The following is a 22885-nucleotide window of genomic DNA, read 5'->3' on the forward strand; positions in this document are numbered from 1 at the left end:
GAGCAAACAAACAGGAGCCGGACCCTAAGGAAGCACTCAAGTCCCTGAGCCACTCACAAAAAAATAAAAACTAGATTAAAAAATGCGAAGAAGGCCACCAGGGAGCAGAGAGCCAGCCAAAATGGGACTGTGGAGGGGTGTGCGGTGCAGACAAGGAAAGCAGGTTCCTGGGTACAGACACAGCTCTGGATGGAGCGGTTTCCTGGCACAGCTGCTCAGGGAGGACAAACCCAACTGACCACAAAGCCGGTGGGCAACCATCTCCTCCCAGTCCCACTTCACCCTAATGTGGGCAGCAGGGGGGCTTTTACCATTTAAGATTGTTAATGTTAATAACAGCAATCATCTGCAATACACACCTGACGTCCACTTTTCTCCTAAACGGCAGCATGGCACGGAAGAAAGAAAAAAAGAGTCAAGAGAGAAGCTGAGATCACAGACACCGTGCAAGCACAGGGGAAAGCACCCACGAAGCTGAGGAGATCCCAGGCAAAAGAGGGAGCTGAGTGCTAATATGGACAGGAGGGATGTGGCCCGGGGTTGGAGGGCACGGACTGGCCCACAAGGAGAGGAGGTAGCTTGGGGACAAGGCTGCAAGGAAGGGTGACCAGCAACAGGGCTGAGAACAGGTTAATGATTGCATCCAGCACTGGTGCCCTCAGACAAGCCCCTGTGCGCCTGGGCAGAGCAGCTCCACAACCACAGGCAGGGATCACTCAGGGCATCCCTCCTCAAGCACCCATCCCCGGGGAGAGCTGGGCTTGGGGCTCCGCAGGAGGGACAAAGGTGTCAGCTCACCCATCTAGGCTTGGCTGCAGGGACAGGGACACTCACGTGTTGTTGACGATCTGCAGCCGCTCTCCTTTCTTGAAGGACAAGTCTGTTTCAGTGCGGGACTCGTAGTCGTAGAGGGCCACGAAGGTGGTGACTCCACCTGCGACAGAGACCACTCAATACAGGGACGGCTGCCAGTGCTGCCCTCGCACAGTGCAGGGTGACCCACAGAGGGATCCTCCTTTCCCATCACACCCCCACCAGCCAGTAAGACACAGATCTGCTCCCCCTCCAGCTGAAAGAACAGTCCCTCAAAAGCAGGAGACCCCCTCATCACAGGAAGCAGCTGGAAACAAACCCACAAAGACCCAACCAAGACCTCTCTGCCCCGATGAGCCCCAGCCCACACTGACCAGCAAGCGCGCCAGCCCGCTGCGGCGAGGTGACCGTGTCAGAGCTGTTGAAGCCTCCGAAAAGCTTGGACTCAGCAGCCATGGGCCCGAAGTTGCGGCTGGGGGTCCGATGGGCATCGGGAGCAGCCGCTTTGCTGGGCGTCTGTGAGGCTGGGTAGCCCCCGTGGTGGGCGTTGTCCGTGGGCTCCAGGCTGCGCCGGCGCTGGCTGGGGTCTTTGGGCTTGCTCTTGCTGCTCCCCATGGTCCTGGGCTGGAGGAGACAGACACAGGTGCATAGGGGTTCTATTATTATTATTATTATTATTATTATTATTATCAGCAGCAGCAGCGTGGAGGAGAAAGACCTGGGGGTGTTGGTTGACAGTGTCTGAACATGAGCCAGTAGTGGCCCAGGTGGCCAAGAAGGCCAATGGCATCTTGGCTTGTATCAGAAACGGCGTGACCAGCAGGTCCAGGGAGGTTATTCTCCCTCTGGACTTGGCACTGGTGAGACCGCTCCTCGAATCCTGTGTTCAGTTCCGGGCCCCTCACCACAAGAAGGATGTTGAGGCTCTGGCGCGAGTCCAGAGAAGAGCAACGAAGCTGGTGAGGGGGCTGGAGAACAGGCCTTATGAGGAACGGCTGAGAGAGCTGGGGGTGTTTAGCCTGGAGAAGAGGAGGCTGAGGGGAGACCTCATTGCTCTCTACAACTACCTGAAAGGAGGTTGTGGAGAGGAGGGAGCCGGGCTCTTCTCCCAAGTGACAGGGGACAGGACAAGAGGGAATGGCCTCAAGCTCCACCAGGGGAGGTTCAGGCTGGACATTAGGAAAAAATATTTCACGGAAAGGGTCATTGGGCACTGGAACAGGCTGCCCAGGGAGGGGGTTGAGTCACCTTCCCTGGAGGGGTTTAAGGGACGGGTGGATGAGGTGCTGAGGGTCATGGTTTAGTATTTGATAGGAATGGTTGGACTTGATGATCTGATGGGTCTTTTCCAACCTGGTGATTCTATGATTATTATTATTTTTGTGGCAGTGGTAGTGGTGACGGTTGCTGTTATTAAGCTGCTTCCCAGGGCTTGCACGACAGATGCCTGCCCACCAGGAAACAAAACAACCTCTGGAGTCCATTCAAGCATCAGCTGCTGGGAAGTCTGGCCATCCTGCCCTTGCCCTGGGATAGCATCGCCCCTCATTAACACCAAGCCACCTCCCGCCTCGCCGTAGCAGCCAGCGAAATGCTAGGGATAGAGCTGCCAGGGCATGGGAGTAGAGGGAGGCACACTCAGCTGTGGGATTGTGGAGTGAGGATGCTGAGTACAGAGCCTGGACTGGTGCTCAGGAGCGCGGCTGTAGGTGTCCCAGGGCGAGGGACCTGCCCTGGGATGTAGCTCAGCCCTCCAGAGTCATATTTCCTCCTACAGAAGGGTTTCTACCAGGGCACAGACAGGAGAAGCCAAGACCCAGACAAATATTCCCAAGTTTGGATTACTCTGACAGCAGAAATTTGGAGAACCCATAGCTGCATCTCCCTCCTTGCTCAGGATGGGGATTTGAATGGTCGTGATATTTCTGTGAAGTCCAAAACGTGCAGTAAATGCAAGAAAAGTTTAAATGAGGAGTAGTTCCAGGCAGTTAGAAGTAAAGACCAAGGGATCTCAGCTTTATATATAGTCACGCCTTCCTTTCCACTCAAGATCACGCTCTATAAATACCTTCAAGGTAATGATATAAATGAAGGAAGGGAATTATTTGCAGTCTCCAAAGATGGCAGGATATCCAGCAGTGTCCTGGAGCTATGGAAGGAAATATTTTAGATCACACATGGCAGGAGGGAAAAGGGGGGTGGAGACAACCAGGGAGGAGAGTATCTCTGATAAGAAAAAATAAGCAGGAGGCAGCCACTGCCCACAGGGTGCGGACCTGGATGCAGCCACCTGCCAGGCTCGGCCAAGGGCTCAGCCTCACCCATCAGATGTTTGTTTCTAACCCAGCTTTCGAGAGAAGCTCGGGCCGAGCCCCCATGAGCAGGTCCAGAGCCACGGGCCGCTACAGCAGCCAACACAGCCCTGGAATCAGTGGGGCAGAGCCCTCGGCTCGTGCCACAGGTGAGCTTAGGGGTGCCAGGCACAAGCTCTGCTCCCCTTGCAGCTCCCCTCCCCAGACCAAGAGCTTTGTCTGACAACTGGAACTTCTTTTTCAAAAGGTCACATTTCCATTTACCAATTTCCAGCTCCCAAACTGCACAGACGACCAGCAGCAGCCCCTGCCCTGCTTCCATGTAGGTTTGCTCCAGCTGCAATTGTGCTGGTGGGATCAGACCCTGACAGCGCTTGGGAATCGAAATAAACTGATTTCTTGGGCTGGGAAAGGCTACAGCAGCAGCTCCAGCGGGGAGCAGAGCGGTCCACCCTCCTACACGTGCAGCAACAAGGAGGGACCGGTGCCTCTCCATGCCATGGGACTCAGCCCACGCGTACCTGTGCCGGGCTTTGGGGGCCTTCGAGCAAAGGAAGGTCAAATACAAGCTTTCTGCTTGCAAATCATCACCACTGGCAATCCAGAGGCAGAACCCACGGCCTGCCCCATAAATAAACGCACTTTTAAAAGTCTGGTGCAGAAGATGCTCAAGCAGAACTGCAGGGGAAAGCAGAACCTTAGAAACGCAAAAAAGCCCCCGTCGCTAAGGAAAGTGAACCTCCCCATCTCCCAGCCAGCCCTGCACTCACCTCCAACTGGGGCACCCACTGGCGTTCCCAGGATGGCAGTGGGAGCATGAGGAGGAAAGAGGGGGCATGGCAAGGCTGTGACCATGTGGCTTGTGACTACCCACGCGACCGTGAGCAAGGGCCACGGCCGCTCAGAGTTTCCCCTGGAAGCAGCACTTCCCCAGGCAGGAAAACACCCAAGCCAGGGCGGTGAATTTAGCAGCACTTAGGACACAAGTGTCCCCCATGAGCACCCTCTGGGGCTGCCAGCCTAGGCTGGCAACTTAATTATCAGCACACTGAGAAAAATCAGAGTATAAAGTAGTCAATGCACCTAGAGATTAGCCAGAAGCAGAGCCAGAAAGGGGAGAGTTGATCCTCCAGGCACTTCCCCAGTGTCCCCAGAGCAGGAGGGGTGTCTGCGCCTTCACACCCATTAGCATCTTCCAGGCACATCCCAGCCAGAGACGCTGAGGATCGTGAGCTGATCCCTCCCTGTGCAGTGGTTTTGGGGAGGGAGAGCTCTCCATCACACATGGCAAGCTCCCAGCTTGTGCCTGGGTGCAAACCCTCCTCATCAAGGGCTTTGCTGGGTCTGTGCTGGTCACCAGGACCTGCTGCTCTGATGGGAGCGGAGGAGGCGGCGAGAGTCTGCAGTCCTCTGGGGATGGGGCTGCAGAGCAGCGAGTCCCACCCCAAGCTCTCCTGTTGCAAACACCTTTGCACCTAAACGCCTGCACCCACTTGCTTTGATTTGGCTAACGCGACAGGTAGACGCAACCCCAAAATGTGCCCTGAGGCACTGGTAGCACCACCCTGAGCCCCAGGTAACTCAGCCAAGGTGGCCATGTGGCTTTAGCTCTGTAGCTGCCCCGGAGGGAGCGTTCCCCACCTGCACCCAGGGGCAGCGGCGGCCCCAAGAAATCGCCACATCGCTGCCTTGGCAGCCGGTGAGGAAAGGGTGCAGCTTCCCCAGGGAGGACGGAGGGGGTTGTGCAAGAGCCTGGCAGAGGAGTTATTAATGATGGCAGGAATGTGCTGTGCACTCAGGTCCCCAGGGGAAAGAGAGGAGAGACCGCCCTGCCTCCGGCAAAGCCAGCAACGAAACCTCTCCGGAGCCAAGGGGCAGAGAAGCAGCCCAGCAGCATCACTGCGAGCTGTGGGGCAGCATCGCAGCGGCCAGATTGCAAAAAAATACCCCACCACCTACGGCTACGCTGTGTTTATGTCTAGTGAATGGCATCTCTACGTGTAACAGGCGGCAGGCATGCTCAGAGCCACCAACACCCAAGCCAGGGCAGCCTGCCTGATGCCTGGCAGCGCATTCCCTGCTCCCATGCTTTGTGCAGCCGGCAGCGCGGGGGGCTCAGCATCGCTCCCCATTCTGGTTGATGCCTCGGCTTCCAGCGGGGCTTGGTTTCCCCTCCCAAGGTTTGTACGGCGGCGGCAGGCTGGAGCGTGGCCAGCGTTCCCGGCGCTCACCTCTGACTGATGCGAGGCGGCGTACAGAATCAGCTTTCCTGCGGCGGGGATTAGCACCCCGGGCACGTCGCAGCCTGCAGGAACTCCTCTGCTTTCCGCTCCGGAGGGGTCAGCGCCAGCAGCGAATGGCAAACCACCGCGGTGCTGAGTTGCAAGGCCTCAGCTCCGCACCCACGGGCCGGCCACGCCGCGGGGAGCATCCCCGGGTGGGAAGGACAAAGCGAGGGCTCTGCCTTCTGCTCTTGCACCCAGCACCCCACCCACCCATGGATGTGCAAGGGCCCGATCCGGCTGCTGCAGAGCACATGGCACCCGAGATACGAGCCCCCCGCCAGGGGGACGGGAGGGTTTCCCTTTTCTTGGGTGGGTTCATTCAGCAAAGCAGCCTGGTGCCCCCTCCCCGAGCCGTCCGAGATGTCTTACCAGCGCTTTCAGCTACAGCCTTGCTGCAAGGTGGGGAGGGGCCGCCGGCGAAGTCAGCTCAGCTCCCGTCGCAGTCTGCGAAACAGAAGGGACGTCAGCACCCGCAGCAGCCGCCGCCGTCCCCGTGCCCTGCCACCCTCTCCCCCCACGCCACGGCCCAGCGCCCAGGGCTGCCGCTCTCTTCCTCCTCCTCCTCGCCATCCCTCCAGCGCGAGGGCAGCAGCTCCCTCCCGCTTGCTCTGATCTCTCATGTGTGAAGAGGGGACGATTCTCTGCTCCACTTCATCAAACCCACCCAGGGATAGGAGAGGAGGTGGCTGGGGCTGCTCTGAATGATGCCCCAGGGCGAGAGGGGAGCACAGGCACCCCCAGCCCACCAAGAGACTTTTCAGGGGAGAAACAGAATTGGTTCCTCTGAACACACCAGCGTTTCCAGCCCTGCTGTTCCATCAGCGCGTGGACCAACGGCAGAGAGAGTCAGCCACCAACCACGGACCTTGTCCCCAGGGGTGAGAGTCGCCTTCTCCATCCCCAGCAGCACAGACAGTTGCCACAGCACGAACCAGGCACAAGGTTTGGAGGCGCTTTGTGCTGCTCAAGCCCCAACTCAGCCAGAAATGCACATTATAGCAAATTTTTCCAAAAAGGACAGTTTCCTGCTGCAAGTGTGTGGTGAGGGGGACACTTGTCAGCAGCGGCAGCTTGGGGCAGAGCTTTGGGCTGAAAGCAGAGCAGGGCCCGCAGAGCTTGAATAGTCACTCGCCTGGCTCTGCCATCCCCTCCTGCACCCAAATTCTGCAGGGACTGCCCATTCTCCCCATTCTCCTTCTGAAAGCAAAATCTCTCTTCAGCCAGCCCTGCTCACCCAGTGCCAGGCAGAGACTTCAGGTTCCCCACGAGGGGCTCCTACTTGCCCAGCACGAAGGGGATTCAGCCCCAGCAGCACCCTCAACCTCACAGCCCCGAGCAGCACCCCAAGGGGCTCTGTCTTGCTCCAAGGCTGGAGCCCAGTTTTCACATCTCATCCAAGGAGAACACCTCCCACATGGATGGGGACAGGGCAGGCAAGCTTTTGTTGCGCTGCCATCTAACCCTGTGAGCTTGGGAGGGAGACCAGCCACAGCCTCCTGCCTTTATCCAAGAGCCCTCAGCCACCAAGGTGCAGCAAGGGGAGAGCTCCTAGAGAGATGGCAGCAAAGTAGAAAGAGCTGCTGGCCTCCCCTGCCCCACCTACCCGCTCAGCACGTGCATCACCAGGGGCACGGCACGCAGACCCACAGCACGGCACTCTGGGCTGGTTCTATTTGCAAACACCATAGCAGGATGGTGGAAAACAGCGAGCAAGCCTCCGTGGGGTCTGCGTAAGGGCAGGCAGCCAGCCTGCGTTCCTTTCACTGGGTGGGCGCCCGTGGTAGTGGCCGCCACGCCGAGGATGTGCCACGCTGCAGGTTTATTTTGATGACCTCTCCTTCCCCCTGCCAATAAATTTTGTCACTATTTTTAGTGCATTTGATTAGGATAATATGCAGCAGCTGATTGACGGTTCTTTACGACTTTGAATGGTTTGTAATTTGTACTTGACTAATATTCACTGGCAATAATTGCACAGCGGGATGGAAGGTGGGGGAGGCTGCAGTCTCAACTCCAGGCTGCAGCACATACAAATAAGGCTGCGCCACGTACGCACACGGTGCCTGTGTCCCCTTTGCCTGCGCAAGCTGTGCCCCTTGGGCTCCTGGGCACACGCTGCGAGGCTGTGTTTAGACAAAAAAGGGCCAAAAAACCCACCAGAGAAACCTAAATGTGCCTCAGTGTGAGATCAGCCACGCTCCAGGGCAGCAAGGTGCAAGCTCCCCAAAGGGGAAGGGATGGGTCCTCGCGTGGCCGCAGGCAGGTGGATTCACTTGCATCCCTCATGCTCCCAGCGTTGGGTATTTGCTGGCTGCAAGTGGCTGCTCCAGCGATGCTGGGACGGCTGTGGCTGGGCTCGGGTACCCTCCTGCACTCCCACCCCCATGTGCTGATGGGTTCTCCATTCCAGGGTCTTCCCATCCCTCTGAGCCCCCCCGAGAGCCACAGCTGGAGGGGAGGATGCTGGGGCTGAGCCCAGCCGCACACCCTGCCCGGGGCAGAGGCCACAGCAAGGAGAGATCCACAGCGAGAGGCCACCCCCGCCCTCCTCTCTCCAAAAGCAATTAAAAATGAAGCACACTCAGCTGCACAACTCAGCTCGGATCAGATCACGGCGAGCGAGACAGCGGCATCCCCGTCCTCCCCCGCCGGCGCTGCAAATGCCGCCCGACCTGCCCAGCGTCCCCGTGCCCGCGGATTCTCCCCCATCAAAACGAAGTGGCAAGTTGGGATGCAGGGAAAGGCTCGATCCCCTGCCCTACCTCCTCGAGGCAGAGATGCTCTCGGAAAGACAACAGCAAGGGGAACCGGCTGCTCTCTGGCAAGTCTGGCTCTGGCTGCTCCTCGCTCAAGGATACAATGGCGGTGGTAGCGCCAGGCTGAGAGAGGGGCTGGCGGCAGAGGGGAAAATGATCTTATCTTCTTTTCAAAGACACTAACAAAAGGCACTGATTGGGAGCAGACAAAACACAGCGGCACGAGGCAGAAGCAGAAACCTTGAGAAATGCCGTGACGGGGCCCGACACCAGACAGCGTGCCTTGGGGAGGGAGACATGGCCTGCAAAACAGGCTCCGACCTTGGGGCTGCGAGGGAGCTGGGTGGGCGAGCAGCCCCTCCAGGAGTCGCGATGGGGTGGGTTCTGGGGGAGAGGTGGGTGAGGAGCCGGGGGCACCAGTGCCCGCCCGTTGCCGGAGCGAGCCGAGCCGCATTCCCAGCTCGCAAAGCCCTGGTGAGATTAATAACAGCAACTGTCTCATGCCAGACTGAAAAATGAAGCGTGCGGGACGGCAGGCGAGACAAAGCAGCCTCGCGGCGCCCAGCCTGACCCTCTCGAAGCTGGTGAAGGGGCTGGAGAACAGGCCTTATGAGAAGCAGCTGAGAGAGCTGGGGGTGTTTAGCCTGGAGAAGAGGAGGCTGAGGGGAGACCTCATTGCTCTCTCCAACTACCTGAAAGGAGGTTGTGGAGAGGAGGGAGCTGGGCTCTTCTCCCAAGGGACAGGGGACAGGACGAGAGGGAATGGCCTCAAGCTCTGCCAGGGGAGGCTCAGGCTGAACATTAGGAAAAAAAATTTCATGGAAAGGGTCATTGGGCACTGGAACAGGCTGAGTCACCTTCCCTGGAGGTATTTAAGGGATGGGTGGACGAGGCACTGAGGGGCACGGTTTAGTGTTTGATAGGAATGGTTGGACTCAATGATCCGATGGGTCTTTTCCAAGCTGGTGATTCTATGATTCTCCCAGCAGGACCAGGGTCCAGCCAGGGCAGGTTCATGGAGGACGAACAGAAGCCACCTACGAGATCCCAGGCTGGAGGAAGGCAGGAGCCAAAGGGCAGGTTGCTGTCCCTCATTCTCCCCTGCGCAGGTAGCGTGAAAAGGTGGCAGATCCGCCCCAATCACAGCACCCAGAGAGCAGGGTCAGCGTCCAGCTGACCACACGGCGAGGCGGCAGCCCCCATCCCAGGCACAAAGAATTAATTGCTGTTTGGTGAGTGCTGCCATAACCACTGGAGGGTGGTACCCAAACAGCCAGCACCCTGACACCCTGACCCCTTCCCTGCATCACCCCCTGCTCCCTTCCTGTATTTTAGTAGGAAACACAGTCCTAGACACACTCGCACAGTGATTTCCCCCTCCAGCCCAGGGGATGCTACTGAAGTTTTGCCTTTTCCCTGGGCTGGGGGGCAGCGAATGACAGCAACAGCCCCCAGGGTTTTGGGGAGAGCCTTGCTGCCCAGCTCAGCCAGCCACCTGAATACACCAGGTCACTGTGTCCCCCATGGGAAAAGCAATTCCTGTCCCCTGCCCTGTGCCATCAGGCTTTGCTTGGTACAAGGAGGGAACACAGACACACCTCTGCCAGGCTGGAGCAGCCCCACTCCAATGCATCCCAGGTGCTGCTGGAAAGCGGGAGCTGCTCCCCCAGCCCCACAAAACAAGATTTGACGTTGCAGATCCTCTCCCTGCTTAGCTGACACCACTTTGCATGCCTGGGTTGCACCTCCAGCCTTTCTTGTCTGCAGGAACACTCCTTTCTCACCTGCACCAATTCCTAAAACAAGGAGAGATGAGGAGATGCTCGCTTCGTCTCTTGGCTCCAATTTGGGAAGCAGGAAAGCTGTAAGCAGGTGCCCCCAATGCCAAAGTCAGCTTCACCCAGCGAGTGCATGTTGAAGGCACCTGAGTTAAGGCACCCTAGTCCTTCCCTGGCTCCCCTTGGCTGAAGGAAAACTCTCCCAGATGAAAGGAATCACTGGTGGAGGAGAGGGGAGGGAAGCACGGCTGCTGCACTGGGGCCCATCTACACGCTCCCCACATACGTAAGTCCCAGCCTCTCCCATACAACCCTGTCAACTCCCGTTAAATTTAAAACCATCTTAATTAAAGCTCCACAGCCCAAGCAAGCAGGGGCCAGTGGGTCACGAAAGGGGAAAGGATAATTAAATCAACCATCCAAAATCACCCACCCAGGCACGGGGGAGAGTCACGGTCAGGAGTGATGCAAAACGACTCTGAAAAGACATGTCAAAACAAGGAATTTTAAAAACCAAAGCTCTGAGAAGCACAAAAGCAGGTTCTGAATGGGCCAAGAAACTAGGAAACACCAAACACAAATTGGGAGGTGCACAGGGAGCTCAAGCTCTCCCCGCTGTACAGCTCTGGCCCCTCAAAAGGGAGTTTTCAGCTTGTCAGGGTGATGGGCAGCAGCTCCACTAGCTCCAGAGGCTGCAGAGCTGTGGTGCCCCTGCTGCCCCCAGAGCTGGGCGAAGGCAGAGGACACCTGATGAGCTCCCTCATAAACATTGTCTTGCCTAAGGCTGGCAAGAAAAAGCTACAGGCCTTACCTCCCTGAAATAATTCAAGTGGCTGCCCAGAGTGTGTGGAATGTTGTGCTCACTGGTGCTGAGCCCTGAGCCCCAGGTTTTAGGGCATTTTCTCCCCCAAGAGATGGGAGAAGGGAAGGTGGCCATTGCCATGCCACGTCACATCCCCATCACCGCACCGCAGCAGACCTGGGTACCCTCAGGGACGCATCTTCAGGTGCCCCAGGATGCGGATGCAGGCACCCTGGGCTCACCCACAACGATGCTCACCCACAGCCCTGCACGAGTCCCTGGGAGCCAGCAAAACTTTGCTCACTCAACGCTTCCTCCGAGGCAGTGGGTTGTTAATGTACATCACTGAGTGGTGTGGAAGGCTCTGGATGGAGCTGGTAGCCGCCTTTCCTGACCAGCATGTCACTAAGGAGCACCTGGCACGCCAGTATCCAACTTTACACTCAGAGTCGTGCTGTGTGGTGGGTGCTGGGAGCTGCAGCCCCTTGCAAAGGGCTCCACGGGGAGCAGCTGCTGCAAGAAGAGAGCACAGGCAGACAGCGGTGGCCCATCACCCCTTTCCACCTCTGAGCAGCAACAAAGACACCCCAAAAATCAGCGTTCCTGCAGCTCCACCAGCCTCGTGCCCTGGTCCAAAGGAAACCCACCAGATTCAGGAACTGTTTGGGGTCAGAGAGGAAATGAAAGTTGATTGAAGGCTCCTGGAGCCCACTCTGTCCCCTGATACCCATGTATGAGTGTTTTTGGGACAGAGAGAACACACACGCAGGTCCTGCAAAGCCAGCCTGAGTCTGCTGCCTGCACACACAGAGGAAAGGGGAGGCACGGGGGCAAGGGGCCACCTTGCTTCCCAGTCAGCACACATCCCCCATCCCTTCCTGCACTGCAAGGGCATCTTGGCGATTAGAGATGGAAAAATAAGCTTTTTTCACCACAAGGGTGGTCCAGCACAGGAACAGGGGCTGGAGAGGTGGTGGGATCTCCAGCAGGAGCTCAAAGCCGGCTGGGTGCTGGGCAGCCTGACCTCACTGGCTTTGCTCCAGGTCAGAGCAGGGATGCTGACTGGTGCCTCCCAGCCCGACTCAGCCTGTGCTTCCAGCACCTCCACCAGGACACCAGCCAAATCCAGGAATTGCCCAAACAGCTCCAACAAATGCTTTCCAAAGGCACACAAAGCCTTTGGCCTACGTTAACCTGAAGCCGGCTTCTCCCAGACAGGTGATGAGGGCAATGCCCTCCCTCCTGACAACTCTAGGAGAAGGAAACAGAAATAAAAGGCTTCCAAGGGTGAGAGGGCCCATGGGGCTGGGAAGCACCAAGCCAGGTTGGCACTAGGATCTCTGGAGCTCCTAGCCACTGGGACTGCCTGGAGCCAGGGGGTGATGCTTCCCCAAAAGAGCCCTGTAGCTCAGCAAGGGGAGTTCAGTGCCCCCTAGAATGTACTTTTTTAATATTAGCACCTGGGCACGCGGGCATCCATGGGCTCCCAGTGCCTGCCACCCAGTTCTCCAGTTTCCCACAGCCCCAGCACATCAACACCACTCCTGTCCTCTTCCAGGTGAAGCACCACGATAAGGGACGGGCTCTGCTGGAGGGCTGATGGAGAAGCAGTGACATGAGCTGGCCTCTTGAGGAGGAGGGAGGATTTCTGTTCCCCATTTCAGCTGCGCCTCTCTCTTTGTGGCCAGCCTCGGACTCCAGGAAACAGAGTTTGCTTCTGCTTTCTGGAATGAGACATCCGTCCGGGTGCTCGCTGGGGATGGCCAGGGCACAGCACCCAGCCTGCTCCGTGCTTGGCTCCTGGAAAAGGGCTGGTAGGACTGAGAGGCTGCTGTGAGTCAAGAGTGGCCAAAACGGTGCTGCCACCAGCACGTGCCCCAGCTCGAGGGCGGCCGCATCCACCAGCACCGCAGCAATTTCACTCCAGGCTGAGGATGGCAGCGCAGGCAGGTGGCAGATCTCTGGGGCAGGGGGAGGAAGGGGGCAAGGAACACGCAGGAGGCAGAAAAGCTCCTGATGTGAGCAAGTTACAACCACCCCTGGCCACGGTGGTGGCGTCACTGCTAAAACATTTCCACTTTCAGAGAAACCAGCCCATCCAGTCCAGCGAGGAGAGGAGCTCCCGGGGCTCCAGTGTCCCTCTGGCACAGGCTGCAGTCCTGCCAGCCCACCAGAGAGGTCCTGCAGGACCTCCACAGCACACCAACCCTCTCGACAGTCTCCAACATGCAACAAGAACTGAAACATTCACTGCTAAAAAAGGGAAAACGCAAGGGAGGCATTTGCACCCTCAACACAAACCCTGCGGGGCTGGCATCACCCTGCTCCTGGGCTGGAGCACGGGGACTTGGCAGGACACGTGCTGGGGCTCAACGCAAGAGGAGGGTATGAAGGAGAAGCCAAGCAGAGGCCAACAATCTTCCATCGCTCATTTCCAACACTTCCCACTTTGCAGACTACTGAACAGTTTCATAGGAATAAGCAGTATCCCCAGGCAGCAAATTTATGCTGATTATTGACTTATTTTCCCAGGTTACTTCGGGACTCGGAGGCATCTGCCTGACAAACCATGTGCTCCAAGGAACCATGGGGCCACCAGCCCGACCGCATGCGTGAAACAGGGGCAGTGGGTGGTTGAGTGTCAAGGCTGATGGGACCATGAGGACAGGATTAGCCTCCAGCAACGCAAGCTCGACTCCTGCTTTCGCCTCTTTTGGCATGGATGGGACTGGGAGTGGTTCCTGCAGCAGTAGGCACAGCCCAGGACTGTGGCTCTGGTCTCAGCACTGTCAGTCCCAGCGTCGAGGCGTGCCTGGAGAGCCCCAAGAGATGCTGTCCCCACGGCCACCCCTATCCGCACCACCAAAACAAAGCAACTCGCTCAGAATGTGTCAGAGGAAGAAACCAGGGAGGGTCTTGAGGGGTAAACGGATCCATCTGCTAGCCCTGGACAGCATTTCCATACCCAAAAAGCCGCGTTGGATTCCCCAACCGCTCCTGGTGTGAGTGGGATGCTCAGCAGCTCTGCTGGAGCTTTCAGGAAGGTGCAGCCCAGACGGTGTTCACTACAAACAGCCTGAGCACATGAAAAAACAAAGAAAAACGCTGAGCTGGTGTCTTTTATCCCTGCTGCTCTTGGAGGGGAGAACCAGGCTCCGCACACCTCCCGTCCCCGCACCGCTCGCTGCAGCAGTGGTGAGGAGTAGAGATGGGCTGTGGATGAGGTAGATGTGACCTGCCCTGAGCTGCTGACACCAGCCAGAGGTGTGGAACGAGCTGCACATGGACCTTGCACCCTCCTGTGACATCTCTCCAGCCCTTGCTTGTGAGGCTTTCCCTACCCAAAATGAGCATCCCAGGATGGAGCTGCCCCCTCTCCACCTTGGGCAGAACCTGCGGGGATGGGATGAAGGGATGAAGAGCATCTCTGGTCCACGGCACCAGCGCCATCCATATCCCCATCCCAAAGCGGCAAGAAGGGCTCAGACTACCCTTTACACACACAGGCACATCCACACTGTGGTGTGGGGTGTGCGGGCAGGTGGGGGGAGCAGGCAGCTCCCTGCAGCTGCCCCACGCGCGGCTCTCCTGGTCCAGTCACAGCCACACACCCCCAACACTTGGCACCGTGAGCCTTTCCACCCCACACGCTCCCAAGCTCAAGCATCCATGATACTAGAGCATGAAACTCACCCCAGTCACGGTGACTTCTGCAGCTGCACACGCATCCTTCCTTCTCCCAGGTGTCACCACAGCCTCCCTCCTCAGCATTCACCCCCCAGCCCTGCGGAGTTTCCCAGAGCCTTTCCCGGCACAGCACGGCCCTGGCAACACTCACTCTACGGGCAGGGGAAGGAAAGAGCCTGGCTGAGCAGGGAGTGACTCCAACAGCCTTTCTGTGTTTGTTTTTTTGCAGAAGTGAGCAAGCCTGCATTTCCGTCCCTGGGAGCATCCAGAGCCCCTGACAGCACTGGCTGCAGCCTGGCAGCACCATGAAACCATAGAATCATAGAATCACCAGGTTGGAAGAGACCCACTGGGTCATTGAGTCCAACCATTCCTATCAAACACTAAACCATGTCCCTCAGCGCCTCGTCCACCCGTGCCTTTAAACCCCTCCAGGGAAGGGGACTCAATCCCCTCCCTGGGCAGCCTCTGCCAGTGCCCAATGACCCTTTCCGTGAAAATTTTTTTCCTAATGTTCAGCCTAAACACCACCAAGCTGAGAGGGCTGGTTTCATCTGGGGAAGCTGGTGCACAGCTGAGCCATAGTCTGGGGAAGGAAGCCCTGGAAAACACCACTTCAGAGGCTGTGGGTGAGGAAGACGGTGGTGCTTCATGAAGAATACATCATATTTGCTCCATGTAAAGAAAAGCTTTGCTCATCGCTTGTGCACAGCGCAGGGCAGTGCAGCTGGGACTGGTGAAGGGGAAACTGAGGCATACACTTGGTGTAAAGCCTCACCAACCTCCAACAAAGAACAGCTTCCCGGTTCCTCCTGTAGGAAACTGAGCCATGTGATGCTCCTTACTAACTGGGGAAGTAAGGAGGTGTAGTGAAACCCTGACACCTCCAAGCTCCAGTTCCAAGGTGAGACATTTCTAGGATCGATTTAGCACAGCCCCAACCCCATCATGCTGCCCCCAAACCAGGGCACAGTGTGGGATGGGGAACACTGTGTGGGAGCTGGGCACGTGGCTTGGGATAGGTTGGACTTGTTAGCATCACACACTGCAGAGGGGGCAATGCACCAGCGAGCTTTTACCCTCATTTCCCAGGTTTTTGGTGGCCAAGATTGCCAAACACCACAGGGAAGGAGCAGCCATGCCAGGTGGAAGCTATTTTTGCAGCACGCAGTCAGTTTTTTCTCAGCTCATCCAGCCCTAGCACGGTAGGCTCGGGGCCAGCTGAAACCTCACAGTCACAGGAGTGAGACAGCAACAGGTCAAGCGTGGGATGGGGCTGGGAAACTTGGCGCTGGGAAACTCAGAATCGGCCCCCGAGACTTGCAGTGCTGGGAAGGGAGTGCAGTGCAGCCCGAGTCACAAGTGTCCCTAGATCACGTGTGGGCAGAGGCGCTGACCCAGCAAAGCCCTCTCGCCCTTTGCCGTGGACACCAAAGCCTACATGCCCTGCCCAAACCTACGTCACTCCGCACGTGCCCCATTCAATATATATTTGTCCAGAGAAGCCGTGGCTGCCCCATCCCTGGAGGTGTTCAAGGCCAGGTTGGATGGGGCTTGGAGCAACCTGATCCAGTGGGAGGTGTCCCTACCCATGGCAGGGATGGAACTGGATGGGTTTTGAGGTTTCTCCCAGCTCAAACCATTCCATGATTCCCCAATTCCCTCCAGATGACCCTGATGACTCTTCACACCACCCTACAGATACTTCAGCCACTGCATCCCTGCTGAGACCACCTGGAGCCAAGGGGCTCGGGCACACTTCTTTAAGGTTTGAATCAAAATCCACAATCAGTACCTGCCTTGCCCAGCAGTCCATGTCCCATGGCAGCCCTGCCAGCCCTCTGCCCTCCCAAACACCTCCCCGCTCCGCAGCGAGGGCAGCCAGGAGATCCGTAGCCTGAAGGGAAGTCAGTGCAAGACGCAGATTTACAGGTCCTGGTTCCTGGCCCAGGTTCAAACCACATTTGTTCCTGAAATCTGTTTCAGGGCTTTATTTTGAAAGTGTGCATGTGCACAGGCACGTGCAAAGCAGCACCGGCTCCTGCTGCAGCCAGCACCGAGGTCGCCTGTGCCAACATGAGGCCAAGACAGGGGCTTGGGTGCTCCTAAACACCAACCGCAGCCTACACCAATGCAGCCGTGCTCAGCCAATTCATTATATTATATTTTTCCCTCCTAAGCACACAATCATAGAATCATAGAATCACCAGGTTGGAAAAGACCCACCGGATCATCAAGTCCAACCATTCCTCTCAAACACTAAACCATGTCCCTCAGCACCTCGTCCACCCGTCCCTTAAACCCCTCCAGGGAAGGGGACTCAACCCCCTCCCTGGGCAGCCTCTGCCAGTGCCCAATGACCCTTTCCGGGAAAAATTTTTTCCTAATGTCCAGCCTGAACCTCCCCTGGCAGAGCTTGAGGCCATTCCCTCTCATCCTGTCCCCTGTCCCTTGGGAGAAGAGCCCAGCTCCCTCCTCTCCACAACCTCCTTTCAGGTAGTTGGAGAGAGCAATACCGGACTATCTCACAGCTTGCTGCCCATTTAAAAGAGGAAGGACCAAAAGACCTATTTTTCTCTGAAATAGCCTCGCAACACACTGCACATTGTTTGTCGATGGGTGGGAAGGTCAAATGTGAGCCCCAGGGGAGTTAGTCCACACCACCCCCAGCTACAGGGGGTCAAAAAGAGGAGTTTGGACTGGAAACAGCAACAATCCGCACTCTTATCCCAGGAAGAGCTGCGCAAGGATGGTTATTTCCATCCAAAGATCTGAGCTGTTCTTGGGGCATCGGATTAAAGCGATCTCTCCTGCGCAGAGCGCTGCAGGAACACGCCGCTGTCTGCCGAGGCCGCTTCCCGCAGCCGACGGGATGCGTGCTGGACACGTCTCGGGCTCCGGGGCGAGATGTGGAGCGCTGCGGAAGTGAGCTCAGATGGGAAATTGTTCCGAGAGATAAAAGAACAAGTTGGAAACCGAGCTGCAAAATAGACAGTACAGGAAACAATAGTGCTTCAGATAGGCTTTCATATTTCCCCCAGCGATGCCAAGAGCACAGCGCTTTGTCTCAGTGATGCTCTGGGGTTGCCCATGCTGGGAGGAGGCGCAGGCTTTTCCCTCGCTCCTGCCTTTTCTCTTTCAAGTTATTTGCTGGTCGTTAAAAAGAGACATTATGGGCCACGTCCTTCAGGTCTCATTAGATAACAGTTTTAGCTCTATAAATGATCCTGGCACCAGCGGCAGGGAGAGGCAGGTGGGGTTTTGGAGGCTCAGGAGCCCCATGGTCCATCCCCTCCTCACCTTGGCGAGCCCAGCAAAATGCTGTTGCTTCCCAGGAGCTGCACACGCTGCTGTGGGGTCTGCTGAGGTCCCCTCTGTGCCACCAAGGCAGCAAAGGAGCCTCTTGTCTCAGCAGCAGGGCCTCCGCGTTAGTCAGTCACCATGAACCACACTCTTTTCCTTGTCTCGTCCCTCTGCTCCCTGGCTGGGGGCTTGGATGGCCCTTTCTGCCTCCCCTCTACCTCCAGGATTTTCCATCACTCCAGCACAAAGTCATTAAAGGGCAGAGCTACTGTTCGGGCACCTCTATCACACAGAGAACACAGCAAGGACACTAACGATCGAGACAGGCAACACTGGACTTCCCTTAGCTGCTGCTGCGCCAGCCCATAAATAACACCGTCTCCAAAAGAAAAAAAAAAAAATAACTAAATCCTCGGGCTGCGTTTTGGCAGAGCCGCCGGGACGAGGTGTTCAGAGGAGCCTCTGCCCTGCCTGCCTGGGTCAAAGCTTGGAACCGGGAACCGACCCTCGATCTTTCAAGCAAAGGTGCCTTCTTGTGACAAGCGAGCACTAACTGGCTAATGATTACAGAGCTGCAGCTCCCCAGGGAGCCAGCACAGGAGCCTCAGCTCAGAGACACCGAACAGCCAAGGTTCTACTAAGGGATTGGATCCTGAGCCAGCACCAAGTGGTGCAGAACGGCTGGCTTCGCACCAGGATCAGCCTCTCCGGCTGCGAAGGTGCCAGGAGCAGCCCCACAGCAGAAACACCCAAAAGGATATTGCTTTAACGCACAAGATTGCCCATGTGCCCCTGCACATCCCCATCCTCACGCCTTCCCAGAGAGCTCTGCCAGTCCCCCCACCCTGGTGTGGCCAACACGTGCTGCACAGCGGGGCTGGGAGCATAGAATCATAGAATCACCAGGCTGGAAAAGACCCACCGGATCATCGAGTCCAACCATAAGCATGTTGAGCATCGGATGCTGAGGGGGGTTATCCCTGCGGATGTTGAGGGGGGTTATTCCCGAGCCCAACAGGGATCAACAGCTTCCCACCACCACCACCTGGACCTTGGGAGACGTTGTCATGACTGGGCTCTCCCACCCACACACTGGAGCCTGCTAGCAGTGAGTATCTCCTCGGCTGAGAGGAGAGAGACAAAGCTCTCCAGCTCCCTCCTGCCATACATCTCCTCCTCCCCGGAGCACCAGTCTGGCACGAGGAAGAAAAATCAAGTATTTTGTTGCCACCTTCCTGCAGCTCAGTTTGCATACAGCACTGCTGGGAACGTGCTGTGCTGTCCTGTCCCCAGGCAAGAACTCACCCCAGAAACCCTCCAGGCTCAGCATCATCCACTGTCCCCAGCTCCTAACGCCATGGGGTGGTGGGACCCACCTTGGGTCTCCTGTGCTGAGCAGCCACATTGCATCCCTTCCTTCGCATCGCTCCAGGGTAACACAACCCACTCCCTTCCACCTACGACCTTTACTGCTCAACAGCATTGGGACCAGGAGCAGGACCACAGTCACCCTCCAGCCCCAAATCACAGAATCACAGAATAACCAGGTTGGAAGAGACCCACCGGATCATCGAGTCCAACCATTCCCATCAATCACTAAACCATGTCCCTCAGCACCTCGTCCACCTGTGCCTTAAACCCCTCCAGGGAAGGTGACTCAACCCCCTCCCTGGACAGCCTCTGCCAGTGCCCAATGACCCTTTCTGTGAAGAATTTTTTCCTAAATCTTCGTGACTGAGCCCTGGCACGTCTCAGCAGCAGTGGGCAGGGTGGGGAAGAGCCAGGGGGAGGCACGCACTGCACGGGGCCAACAAAACATGAGGAGATGTAGCAGAAACCTTCTCACTTCCAGCTGCGCAGCTCCTCGAGACGATGCTCGGCACGAGACAGGAACACACCAGGGTCAGTGCTGCAAGATGCCAGCCCTCCTCCAGCCCCTGTACTCCTGTGCGATGGGTCCCAGCCCCACGGGCTGCCCCCCGTGCCCACCCCAAACGGCACCAGCATGCAGCGGAGCTTGTGACACCGTCTCCAAGCAGCAAGCAGGGAAATAAAAGTCCACCCCAGCCCTAGCGCGGCGCAAAGCAAAACACATGATGTTCTTCCGTGACAGGGACAGTGGGACAAGCCAGTGCCACCACTCGCAGCCACGCACGGAGGCTGCATCACTCGGGCTGCGATGGGGGAGCTTCCCGGATGGATAAAATCCTTCAACCGGGCAAGGTGGGGCTCTGCAGCCCCCCAGCAGGATGGAGCCCCAGCCAGAAGCCTGGCTGGACACAGCCCACCAGGGCTGGACACGAGCCCCAGAATTACCGGTGAGCAAACACGACAAGGGAAGCGGAACAGGAGACATCAAAGCAGGGGGGGCGATGAATATTTCATGTCCTGGCCTACATACGGCCCGGTTCTCCCCGCCCCGCGCTCCCGGGGGTCCCCGCAGCCCCTGATCACAACAAAGGGGAGTTGCGGGCAGGCGGTGCCGCTCGCCAGACCCCACGGCCGCACCGCTGGACCCTCAGCATCCCCACACGGGCCCGTATCTGCCCCGCTGAACAGCGGCATCACCGGCCAGACCCATAGCTGACCCACCAAACCATGCGCATCCACTGCTGGACCCACAGCCACCCCACTGAAACCCACAGCCAGACCATCAGCATCCCTGCCGGGACCCACAGCCAGCTCACCGGACTACAGGCATCCCCTGCTGCTGGACCTATAACTGTCCCACCGGTGCCCCAGGCATCGTTGTCTGGACCCACAGCCACCTCACCAAGCTGCCAGCACCCCTGGCCGGACCCACAACCACCTCACTGGACTGCGGGCATCGCCCCGCTGCTCTGCTGGACCCCACGGGCCATGCCCGGCAGAGCCAGGGGCGGACACCAGGCGTTCCCCACTGGCCCCATGGCCAGACCCTGGGCAACTCCTGCTGGACCCACAGCTGGACCCACACTTCTCCTACCAGCCCCACAGTCAGGCTCCACGGCTGGACCCTGAGCATCCCTCACCAGCCCCATGGCTGGACCCCAAGCATCCCTCACCTGCCCCACAGCCAGAGCCCATGGCTGAACCCCCACGCATTCCCCTTGAGTCCCACAACCAGACTCCATGCATCCCCCGCTGGACCCACAGCTGGACCCCATGGCTGAACCCCAGGCATCTCCTGCCAGCCCCATAGCCGGAACCTGAGCAACCTCCTCAAGCCCCACGACCGGAATCCACAGCTGAACCTCAGGCACCCCCCACGAGCCCCACGGGTGGACCCTGCGCATCCCCCGCAAACCCCACAGCTGAACCCTGAGCATCCCCCACCCGACCCATGGGTGGACCCCGTGGCTGAACCCTGTGCATCCTTCTTGAGCCCCACAGCTGGACCCTAAGCATCCTCCACCAGCCCCACAACGGGACCCCACAGCTAAACCCTGCGCACTCCCCAGAAGCCCCACAGCCAGACCCCACAGCCGGACTCTGAGCATCCCAGCCCTCACGAGCCCCACAGGTGGACCCTCGCGCATCCCCCACAAACCCTACAGCCAGACTCTGAGCACCCCCCAACAAGCCCCACAACCAGACCCCGCGCATCCTCCGCTGGCCCTATGACTGAACCCCACAGCTGGACCCTGAGCATCCCCCACAAGCCCCATGGCTGAACCCTGCGTATCCCCCCCGAGCCCCACAGCCGGACCCTACGCATCCCTGGCTGGACCCACAACTGGACCCGATGCATCCACCACGAGCCCCACAATCGGACCCCATGGCTGAACCCCGTGCATACCCCTTGAGCCCCACAACCAGACCCCCTTGAGCCCCATAGCCGGACCCTGAGCATCCCCAACGAGCCCCACAACCAGACCTTGCACGTCCCCCATGAACCCTGCGTCTGAACCCTGCCCCTTGAGTCCCACAACCAGATTCTGAGTATCCCCCACGACTGAACCCTGTGCATCCCCCACGAGCCCCATAGCCAGACCCCGTGTATCCACCTTAACCCCACAACCGGACCCACAACCGGACCCTGAGCATCCCCCACGAGCCCCACAACCAGACTCCCTTGAGCCCCACAACTGGACCCCCTTGAGCCCCACAACCGGACCCTGAGCATCCCCCACGAACCCTGCGTCTGAACCCTACGCATCCCCCTTGCACCCCACAAACGGACCCCCTTGAACCCCATAGCCGGACCCCATGCATCCCCCACGAGCCCCACTACCAGACCCCGAGCATCCCCAGGAGCCCCACAGCCAGATCCCACAGCCGGACTCTGAGCATCCCCCACGAGCCCCACAACCAGACCCCCTTGAGCCCCACTACCAGACCCTGAGCATCCCCCACGAGCCCCACAGCCAGACCCCCTTGAGCCCCACTACCAGACCCTGAGCATCCCCAGGAGCCCCACAGCCCGACCCCACAGCCGGACTCTGAGCATCCCCCACGAGCCCCCCAACCAGACCCCCTTGAGCCTCAGAGCCGGACCCCACGCATCCCCCCCAACCAGCCCCCGCGCATCCCCCTTGCGCCCCCCAACCAGATCCACTTGAGCCCCACAGCCGGACGCTGAGCATCCCCCCCAAGCCCCCCAACCAGCCCCCGCGCATCCCCCTTGCGCCCTACAACCGGCCCCTGAGCATCCCTTACGAGCCCCATAACTAGACCCCCAGCCGGTCCCCGCGCATCCCCCCCTGCGCCCCCCCCCAGCCCCCTCCCCCGGCCCCCCGGCCGCCGCCGCTCACCTCCGCCGCTCGGGGCTTTGTCTCGGTGTCTCGGTGTCTCGGTGTGTCGGTGCGGGGGGCGCGGCCGCCCCCTCCCCGCTCCCGGGCGCTCAGGGCTGCGCCCGCAGCCCCGCGCAGCGCCCGCCCCCGCGCAGCCCCGGCCGGAGCCGCGGGGAGGGGAGAGGGGGGGGAAAAAAAAAAAAAAAAGGGAATATGGCATATGGCAGCAAACCGGAAACGGCGGAAAAAAAACCCGCGGCCCCTCCTCTCCGGGGGTTTCGGGTTGGGTTGTTTTTTTTTTTTAAGGGAGCGGCCGCCCGGCCCCCTCGCTGCCCGGGGGGCTCCGGGCCGAGCCCCGCGGCCCCGGGGGGACTGGGGGCCGGTAACGTGGAAAGGGGTTTTCAGAAGGTTAAAGCCCGACTGGTTGGGGGTTTGGT

The 22885-nt window shown here is 58.5% G+C and overlaps 1 protein-coding gene across 4 annotated transcripts in view; it reads right to left on the reverse strand.

Moving 5' to 3' along the window:
• SRC (SRC proto-oncogene, non-receptor tyrosine kinase) overlaps positions 1-22555 on the reverse strand; it is a 33602-nt gene extending 11047 nt beyond the window's left edge. The window contains exons 1-5 of one of the 4 annotated variants that reach the window (XM_069871469.1): positions 22470-22555; positions 5780-5854; positions 1188-1437; positions 835-934; positions 360-377 (exon numbers count right to left, since the gene is read on the reverse strand). In XM_069871469.1, the coding sequence (XP_069727570.1) occupies positions 360-377; positions 835-934; positions 1188-1428 (359 nt within the window). In that variant the 5' untranslated portion in view covers positions 1429-1437; positions 5780-5854; positions 22470-22555. Of the gene's footprint in view, positions 1-359; positions 378-834; positions 935-1187; positions 1438-5779; positions 5855-8172; positions 8197-12189; positions 12213-22469 lie in introns of those variants that run through there. The other 3 variants (XM_069871470.1, XM_069871471.1, XM_069871472.1) reach the window with 3 other exon arrangements.
• Between the last annotated feature and the right edge of the window lie 330 nt (positions 22556-22885).

This window comes from Phaenicophaeus curvirostris, chromosome 18, assembly GCF_032191515.1.
Source record: "Phaenicophaeus curvirostris isolate KB17595 chromosome 18, BPBGC_Pcur_1.0, whole genome shotgun sequence".
NCBI classification, from domain to species: domain Eukaryota; kingdom Metazoa; phylum Chordata; class Aves; order Cuculiformes; family Cuculidae; genus Phaenicophaeus; species Phaenicophaeus curvirostris.